At 37.9% G+C, this 10,367-nt stretch overlaps 1 protein-coding gene across 4 annotated transcripts in view; it reads left to right on the plus strand.

The window, feature by feature from the left end:
* The window catches only part of SLC35A5 (solute carrier family 35 member A5), a 712,931-nt gene that overhangs the window by 38,665 nt on the left and 663,899 nt on the right, over positions 1 to 10,367 (plus strand). For all 4 annotated transcript variants that reach the window (XM_044072367.1, XM_044072365.1, XM_044072366.1 and 1 more), the window contains one exon: positions 5,517 to 5,599. In XM_044072367.1, the coding sequence (XP_043928302.1) occupies positions 5,522 to 5,599 (78 nt within the window). In that variant the 5' untranslated portion in view covers positions 5,517 to 5,521. Of the gene's footprint in view, positions 1 to 5,516; positions 5,600 to 10,367 lie in introns of those variants that run through there.

A 10,367-nucleotide genomic window follows, 5' to 3' on the forward strand; every position in this document is an offset into this window, starting at 1 on the left:
TGAGTACTGCTAACCACATAACCTAACATTTTTGCAGGGGCCAAGCCCCCTTGCACCCCCCACACCCCCCGCAAATAATATATTCCAACTCCAAGATCGCGCAACTGTGGGGAAAAGGCTAATTTCCCGATCTGCACTGTACTGCAGTCTGTAGTTGAAACCTTGATCAGATATGTATGAATGCACAGTGGCATTTGCTATACTGAACATTCACAGTAGTGCAGGTCAGCAATACAGGAAGCGGCCTAATGATATTCAACATTCACGTGTTTGCCAAACCTGCATTCTGCATTTTCATGGTAAACCATATATTTAAATAGATGTACATATGCGGGTGCACACACACACACACACACACACACACACACACACACACATACATATATATATATATATATATATATATATATATATATATATTACACACACACAATTTATATATGTATTTATATATACAGTGTGTATGTATATATGTGTGTGTGTGTGTGTGTGTGTATATATTTATTATATACATACGTGTAGTCTTATACAGGTAATTAGTCCTGCTGATGTTAAGAGCAAAGTAGCTGCTGTAAAAAAAGACAGAGGTGTGAAACTTTTTTCCACTGTTTGCAGAGAGGAAGAGAACTTGCACTAACTCACAGCTGCCTCCAATGTATCCATGCTTTTCCTAGGAAAACAGAGCAGTTAGATCAGTCAGTTGTTCAAAGGCAATTGTCACCTCTTGACAAAATTACATAAGCAGCATCCCAGTATCGAAAAGCTAGCTTTATAGGTTCATAGGTTGGTACTAGGCTATCAGCCCTAGGGCCTATACAAGCCTAGCCATAACAATCCCCTGGCTATTTCTTCCCACATTATTTACTACTTTCCTGGACCCCTGTCTAGCAGGGCGACTGACGTGACGTTAAACCTTTTTTTTTTTTTGTTTGTACTACTTTACATTTAAGTCACCTTAAAATGTAGTATCAAAGATGTTTGTGACATTTAGAGAAAATTCAGAAAACATTTTTTCTTGTAATTATAAAGCATCTACACATTTACAGTTGTCATGCCCTCCCACCGCAGTAGGACAAAACTGCCCAAATCAGGACTTCTGTGCAGGAAGTGAGGCAGGTGGCAACCATATCGGCTAGATGCATGGATACTGTTTATAAGATTGTCTTTCTTATGACATCCTTCCAGAGAAGGGAGCTTGTCTGGTGCACAGATCCTTGGGAAGAGACCTCTTCCACTGACTTTGAGTTCATCCATACACAAGTGGAGTGCATGAGTTTTTAGTCAACAAAGGAAATGTAGTAATTGACGGCAGCCATGATGCACAGCTGAATTTACTTTAGCTTACATGTGCTATGTGCCCTTTCATTAAAATATATAGACATTAACAGAAGCAAAAACAAAGTGCAATGAGTTTACATGGTTATTGTCCTGCAGAGTAATATATGTATATATTCTCTCAAAATTTTCATTCACTCCAACATTGTATTAGTTGCTGCCGTCCCTTTAGCTTCATTCCTCCTGTTAAACATTATTTTGCATACATTGTTTCCATAAATTCCATTTTCATTGAGTTTTGCTCCCTTTTTATTCCACCTCTACTTCTGTTATATCCTTCACAGTAATAGGTTTTTCAGTTATATTTGGGTTCGATCTTTACTTCCATTTTCTATTAATGGCTTTTTTGACAGCCTGTAACATGTATTTGTATTGTATTAGCAGTTATTTACTGTGGTAATCCAACTGAGCAAGAACCGCCCCTTTTCAGTGAAGGCCCAGGGAGAGAAGCTCCACACAACTGAACAGACTGAAGTATTGAAAACAAGTAAAACCTATTAGTAACCAGTATTTACAATCCGTTATAGCAAGTGGTTGTTTACAGAAAATGCTTACAAGTCCGTTGTATTAAATTTCTTAAAGAAAACTGTTCTACTGTAGTGCATGGCTAGTATAGAGACTACTAAAAATATAATGTATAAGATAAGACGTTTATAATTATGACTAGCATCCATGTATGTATTAATGCTGAGCAAGGTAGCTACACTTTTAGTAAAGCTTTCTATACCAGAATAATTTATCAGTGAGAAGTAAAAGATAAGGAGTTAGCCTTCTGCAGGGCAAGAGCATTGAACTTGTAAGGCCTTACTGTGTCTTGGCAATTCAGGTCCTATATTCCAGTTCAAAAGAATTGTTTCCTTAGTACTCTGTAGGGATTTTTGTTTAATCCAAAAGACAAAAAGTAGTAGGACACTGCCAAGATGAAACCAATAAAATCACCTTTTTATTAGATGTAAGCGCTTTCGGGATAACCCTTCATCAGACACAAATCTAATACAATAAAACAACCATATTTAAAAAAACAACCATATTTAAAATACAAGCCAACCAATCATTTGCTTACAAATACCCGCCTATTCTGTAGGGCGGGTAAAATATCATTAAGGCCTGGGGGTCTATGTGCTCTTAAATCAACTATCCATTTTGATTCAGCTAAGGCTGTTCTATGTTTAATGTCACCCCCCCTATCATTAACCCTAATGTTAACTATACACCCCCCCTATCATTAACCCTAATGTTAACTATACATCTGAATTTAAAACTATGCGTGGGATTCATGCTTATATGCCTATAAAGTGCATTACTAATGTCACAGTTTCTAATATTACTGAGATGTTGCAGAATCCTAACCTTTAACATATTATTGGTCATAGTTTTAAATTCAGATGTATAGTTAACATTAGGGTTAATGATAGGGGGGGGGGTGACATTAAACATAGAACAGCCTTAGCTGAATCAAAATGGATAGTTGATTTAAGAGCACATATACCCCCAGGCCTTAATGATGTTTTACCTGTTAAACCCGCCCTACAGAATAGGCGGGTATTTGTAAGCAAATGATTGGTTGGCTTGTATTTTAAATATGGTTGTTTTATTGTATTAGATTTGTGTCTGATGAAGGGTTATCCCGAAAGCGCTTACATCTAATAAAAAGGTGATTTTATTGGTTTCATCTTGGCAGTGTCCTACTACTTTTTGTCTTTTGGATTCAACAGTTCTAGTATTGTGGGACTTTAGCATAACGCTCCTTCTTTGTTTGCAATAGATTTTTGTTTAATCTTCCAACGCATTACATTCCCAAAAACACGCTCGCTCACTCTCCCCTCCCCCTTCAAATCTTCAGTGTTTGCTGTCTACCTGAGGAAAAATCCTTTTGAAATCATCTTTGGATGTAAAACTTGCATGTACAAACGCTTGCATTCAGAAATCTTAAACTTTGTGGACGTTGTTGCATGCTTGGGTATTTACACATTTCTTATTATTTTCCTTTGTAAATTACCTTTCCATTCTCTTTCCTTCCCCATATTTTTCTAACTTGCTATGGTTGATTCTTATAGTTAACTTGCAGTATTATATATGTCATACCAATTGTCCCTTTTCCAGAGCTGGTCTTTAACTTAGCACTCCCCTGTCCCTTTCTCTGTGCTTCTACTCTTTAATTCTCTGTGACTGTATTCTTTAACTTCTACTTTTGGACTAACCTGCAGTCCAAATTTCTGCTTAGCCTTAGCCCACTCTATAACCTTTCACATTTTATTTTCTCCTAATGCCATTTGTTCTTTGCTAATTTCTTCCACTAAATTCCAGCCTCCTCTTGCTTATTTCTACACCTCTACTGACTGACATACCTATTGTTAAAATTTTCTCTCTCCATTCTCACACTGGCTTAGTTATTGCATACAGTCATCTTCTTTATAAATGTAATATTTTGTGTAATTATTATGTTTAAGGATGCGTATCCAAAAACTGTTTCTCTTGAGCTCACCCCCAGTTCTTCATTATCCTTTTCCATTTTGATTTGTAACCTTCTGCTTGAGTGATTAATTTAATTTAATTTAAGCTTTAACTGTGTAGCTGAAAAGTTAACTCTTAAAATCATGGTAACCCTAAACTGGCTTGTTTTATGGGGAGAATTTGCTTATCCAATTTAACTGTTCACCTCTCAGATTCCTTCATCTTGTTATTAACTATCATCCACATTTCCTCTGCTCGATATATTTAGCTGGTTTTGTTCACACATATATATATATATTTTTTTTTTTTTTTTTTTTTTTTTTTAGCTTGCTCTTTTATTGCATGTGTTGCTAATTCAACCTAGGGCATAGTTGAGGTCCATTCCTGTGCACCAAAGAGGTAAGTACTTTATTAGAGTAGTAGTGAGACTTTAAATGACAGGAGATCCAAAACCAAGCACTGCAGGGCACCTCTCAAACTGACAAAAGGTGACACTTTAATAAATGAAATTTTTTAGGTCGTGACTCAAACAGCGTATTTTCACTGTTTCTGCAAAGCTGAATCTTTTATAGGACATGGTTGTCTAGTTAAAATGTTTTCTGCATTTAAAATGGTGGACAAATTTTACATTGATTTTTGTATTTAAAAAAAAAATTGTGGATATGGTATGACTAAAACATGCCCTTAAGCATAAAATGTATTTCACTGTGTCTGAATTGTCTAAGTTCATGTCACAAATCTGTTATCCGGGTAGTGTTGCTTTTCCCAAAGTATACACTTCATATTTGTACGAAGTATTTTAAAAATGGTGCTTTTCCTAGAATTTACTCAAAAGAGCAAGGCATAAGTATTTCGGAGTAATGAAGACATCGAAAGTGATTTGATTTAAATACGGAGGGGATTTGAGAGGTGAGGAGGGCTGCCCTCCTGTCCATAAAACAGAATCTGAGAAGTGTCCATTCAGTTTTGTGCATGTTAAATGCAACATTCACTTTTTTTGGGTAGATTCATTATCAGAGATACTTTGTTTTTAACTCTGTTACAGCTAGACCAGCTACTGACTCTGCAGACTATTTTGACATTTTGGTTGGGACAGTAACTGCCACTAAGTTCCCACTTCCAATAACCTTTTTTGTTTGTTAATGGCATAGTCTTTTTTATGTTCCACAGTAATAGGAATTTGCCAAAACATAAGAACAATTAACTTACCAGTAATGTGTAAACTGAAAATTCTGTTTTAAAAAGTATGATATTTGCCCTATTCCTGCCAGTTAAAGGTTTAGAAGTACAGCAAAGTCACCACAAGTTACTAACTTCATCTTGTCTTGAAACATTCTCCTTTAATGTCATCAGTGGCAGTAATGGAGTTAAAACATTTGAATTATTGTAGCAGCCTCTCTGAGTTGCATTTTGTTTGTTGTATTGTATTTTTATTGAATAACATGCTTATGCACGTTAATGATTTACTTCCTTTGAAAGAACAGCAGATCTTCCTCTGATGCATTATCAGTTCTGCTTGGTCATCCTTGTCTGGGAGTGGATACTGGTGTATTAAGTGATGATACAGCAAGTTTGTTAGACATCTGTTAGAAGAGATTGGGTACTGATGCATATGCAAGTTTTTTTTGGGGGGGGGGTTGTTTTTTTTTTTTTCTTTCTTAGTTTTGTTTGTTTTTTTAGCTACTTGCTTATTTTCTGACATAAATTTTAAATGTTTTCTGTTATAGTCTGAATGAATATTCCAAATCTTCTGATGAGATCATTGTGGTTAACACCATGTGAAATACTGACTTGCTACAGCTGTCTTTGGGTAAGTTATGCATGTAATTTGAGTTTTTATTCAGTTGGTAGGATATACATTTTGCCATACCATAGTCCCGATTTAGCATTCCTGTTCCCGCTTACTAAGACTTTTGTCAAGCTAAACAGCTGGCTAAATATTTTACTTTATTCCTTGATGGTGGTGTCCAAACATATTGATTTCTTATTTTTACAGTGTTACATAATCGAAACATTGTAGCAAAGGAATCTGGTGTGTGATCATGACTCTCGGAAGATGTATATTAGGAAAGGGAAATGGAGTTAAGTTTTTGCATGGATTATGTGAGTTCTTGACTTGTAGACTTAAACCCAAACAACTACAATTAGAATAAACCTCCCTTGTCTCACCTTAACAACTCTGGCAGGAAGCCAAATTGACAGGAAGACCCCCCCCCCCCCTAGTGAAATATCCAGTGTATGCCGCATAGCCATAACGGTCAACCTCAAAGCCAGAAGTAATGGGGAAACAAAGGATCCAAAAATATGGACAGATTTTAAACATTGCTGTTCTAAATTTAGAAAGTTACTAGAGTAACAGATTTTGTTAGCATGCATTTTCTGAAGAAAATAAAGTCTATAAATTTTAAACCTTGATGACTTGCCAGAAAACCACAATTTTTATGAGGAACAGAAAAAAATGTGGCAAAAATCTGGACAGTTGACTGTTGTGCAAGTTACCCTGCCCATCTGGTAATACACATTCAGATTTCCATAGAAAATTCTCATCTTCCCAGATCCTTAATGACCCTTAAAGCAACCACACATCAAAGGCAGCCCTACTCCCCCCCCCCCAAGTTTCATTCTGTTTTATTTCACTTAAATCACTTCCAAGCAAATTTTACCTGTAACTGAACCAATTCCTATGGGCTTGTACACCTGGACCTGAAAAATGTTTGCCCTCAGTTCCTGTACCACTGCAGAAATTTCTTTATCACCCTTCTTAAGCATTTCTGCAACCTTTACCTTGCAACTAATGCTTTGCCAAATATTTGGAAATATTCCTTTTTCAGACCCAAACCTAAAGAAACCATGCCCTCACTACTGCCTTAGACTTTCAAATGCTAACTGTCTTTCAGTTCAGGCCAGATTAAAAATCTCCTTATTTTTCCCTTACTTTTCAAAATACACATATCAAATGCCTCCTGCCTTCCCTCTTCCTTGCATTATATTACAACTACAGCTCAAAACTATAATCTATATGCCAATCAAGAGCAGCCCCTTGTCTACAAACAACTCAGACTGCACTGTACTTTCTGTACAGACACTTAAAATATGACTGTCACTTCTCCTTATGTAACTGAAGACCTAAACTACTCCCTGTTAAGGTCACAGTTCGAACAACACTTGCTAAATAGATTGAATGCAACTGTCTATCTTAAAGACATGTCACCTAAACTGGTATTTTCCATTAAGTGGTACTTTTTTTTTACTTTGACACATCAGTCACCTTATTGACTCGCTCACCCTAAACAATGATTCATTTGATCATACCATTAATGTTCTAAACCCATTCTCCATAATCTAGTCCTGTCTATCATCTTATGACTTTCGATTGCTTTTCATTATATAGCTTTCAGTACTCCTAACTCCTCCATCTTTTCTTATTTAGCTTCCAGTGCTCATAAATCCATCACTTGTACTTCAACTCGTATTCCTTTTTTCTTTGTTAATGACATTTCTTTACATCTCGTTTGCTAGAGCTTCTTTGTGTGTGTGTGTGTGTGTGTGTGTGTGTGTGTGTGTGTGTGTGTGTGTGTGTATGTATATATATATATATATATATATATATATATATATATATATATATATATATATATATATATATTAGTGTGTGTATGTATTTATGTATTTTTTGCTTATTTTTTCGAGTTATTTATAGCACTGTGTACTTTATATTTTTCTAGCTAGTTTCACTGTGTGTGAGGTATTAACTGGAAATTGTCCACTTTTATTAAGCATCCGTTGGGTTTGTTTTTGATAACTTGTTGCAGTTAAACACTTTCTCTAGAGGCTCTTTAGCTGTTTAAAACTTTCATTTAAAGGCTCACTGCTGCTTTTCTGCTGTGAGAAACATTTCTGCAGTTTGTTTCTAAGTAGTGTGGATATTTTGTAGCATTATCCATATTCAGGCTTGTATTTGGGCCTAGTGTTTGTGGAGGCTGTGTGTCTGAGCACATATTCAGGGACATCTTGATTTAGCCAAAGCCATCAGGCATTTCAGTGAGAGAATTGTTTAAGGTCATTGGCTGACTGAGGTCACCTGGACTACAGCTTAGACTAAGCACCTCATTGGTTCTTTTGAGCTTTTTGTTTCTTAAAAGTTGTCTCAGGTTTCAACTTTCTGTTACCTAAGAAGTTAAGTTGTGAGTGTTTCTGCCATTTCACACTGAGCTAATCGAAGGAAGGACACTGAGCAAACTTGGATCTATAATATATAACATTAAGTATCCTGTTTTTTTTGCTTATTTTTTCGAGTTATTTATAGCACTTTGTGTACTGTATATATTTTTCTAGCTAGTTTCACTGTGTGAGAGGTATTAACTGGAAATTGTCCACTTTTATTAAGCATCTGTTGGGTTGTTTCTGATAACTTGTTGCAGTTAAACACTTTCTCTAGAGGCCCCTTTAACTGTTCATTTAAAGGCTCACTGCTGCTTTTCTGCTGTGAGAAACATTTCTGCAGTTTGTTTCCCACCCTTATCTCCCTATTGGTATGGTGTTCTTATAGTTGATGGCTTTGCAGTTGCCCGCTCCTACTATAAATTTGATCTGGGACCCTCCTTCCAGTCTAGTGTCATTACCTCATTCTACCCAATACAGGGAGAACATTTGAGAGGGCCAATCAGCTTAGTTTTTGCTACTCCTTTCTCCCTTTCCACTAAAAAAAAAATTCTAAGCTTGTTTCCTGCCTTTCCTGTGGGTAGTCTAGTCTGGATATAGATTTGCTGTGTCCAGGACTATTTGTAGGCTTCTAGGCCCCCAAGCCTTTCTGTGTTGGAGGGAATCCTTCTAGCTTAATTTTGTTAGAACTAGCCATTTTTTTGTTTCAGCACTCGTCTGTTTCTTTGAGCTCAGCACTTGTTCAGAACTTATTGTAAGCACTAAATAAGCTACAAATTACTACAGCACTCCACTTTCCTCACTGTCTAGAGGAAAACAGTTTCTAGTACTTAACAAATAAGCACCTATCCAGCCATGTCTAAGGGTCACCTCCTGGTGTTTTCTCCTGTCTAACCAATGAATCTGGGCATCTTGGGGCAATGCAGTAATTGCCTCATGTACACAGGCAACCCTCTCCTACCACCCAACACTACAACCTGTGAGAGATGCACTTATATAGCCAAACTGGAAGCAAAGCTCTATTCACCCAAGACTGGACTAGACAGTCAAGAGGAGAAGGTAAACATTGCACCACACCACACTCAGCACATAGTCCCTCAAAACCTACACCACCAAAACACACACACATAGAAACACAAAACACACACCTACATTCGTGGAGGCTCTCAGTAAAAACCCACTCAAGCAACAGGGACCTCCAAAGCAGAAACAAAAGCAACCTCCACCCCTCCAGCACAACCCAAATGACACAGCCCACAAACTCGGTGTGCCACTCAACCACAGCCCGTAAGGCATAGCAACGTACCCAACACTCTAGTCATAGGTGACTCTATAGTCAGGCACACTGATGTTCCACTCACCAGGCTAAACAAGGAGAAAGTTACTGTCAGCTGCCTGTCTGGTGCCAAGATCCGCCACATAATGCATGCACTCAGATCACTCCACAACAAGTACAAATATGACTCTGTCATTGTCCATGTTGGTGTGAATGACCCGAGACGTACTTCCTTGGACTACATGAAAAGGGACATGGAGGAGCTGTCCGATCTTGTAGCCCAGGCAGGTATGACCCTAGCCCGGAGTAGCATCCTGCCATCACCCAGAATGATACCACAGTACAAGGACAAAATGATTGACTTCAACAATTGGCTAAGCTTCAGGTGTCATTCTAAGGGGATCCAGTATCTGTCTGCCTGGGATGACATGATCGACAAACCACGATGCTTTGCCAGAGATGGCCTGCACCTGTCTCCCCTGGGATTCCGGATACTGGCTAAGGCTCTAGCCACCCCTATAGTGCCTTTTTTAGGCAAGGTTCAAATGACAAATTCACTAACCTAACCGGTACAGGCAAGAAGAATCTGAGGGTATTGCTACTTAATGCTAGAAGTCTAAACCTCAAAATGCACTCACTGGAGGCACTCCTTAAAATGGAGAACATCGACATCTGTGCAGTGACAGAGACCTGTTTCAAGGCTCCAGAGAGTACCCCTGTATTACCAGGCTATAATTCATACCACACCTTTCGGCCACCTAACCTGGACCGAAACACTAAAGGTGGAGGCGTGTCCATATTCATTAAGGATATCCACACCTCCAGGCTAGTTGCTCAGCGTAATGCATTCGAGATTATCCAAGTGCAACTTAACTCTGGGCAAGACCACAGTCCAAATTGTAGCTTACTACAGATCCCCCACCATGCCCCAGGATCCCCACTCCTCATTTCTTAATACACTGGAAAATATTAGGATACAACCTAACACCCTAATAATGGGCAGTTTCAACTACCCTACCATTAACTGGGAAAACTACTCGTGTACCAACTCTTGTGCTCAACGTTTTCTGGAATTCATAAATTCCAATGCCATGGATCAACTTATTCACACCCCCACCCAGGGGCAGCAATATCCTAGACC

Source organism: Protopterus annectens, chromosome 5.part0, assembly GCF_019279795.1.
Source record: "Protopterus annectens isolate FY-2018-M chromosome 5.part0, PAN1.0, whole genome shotgun sequence".
In the NCBI taxonomy this organism is placed as follows: Eukaryota; Metazoa; Chordata; order Ceratodontiformes; family Protopteridae; genus Protopterus; species Protopterus annectens.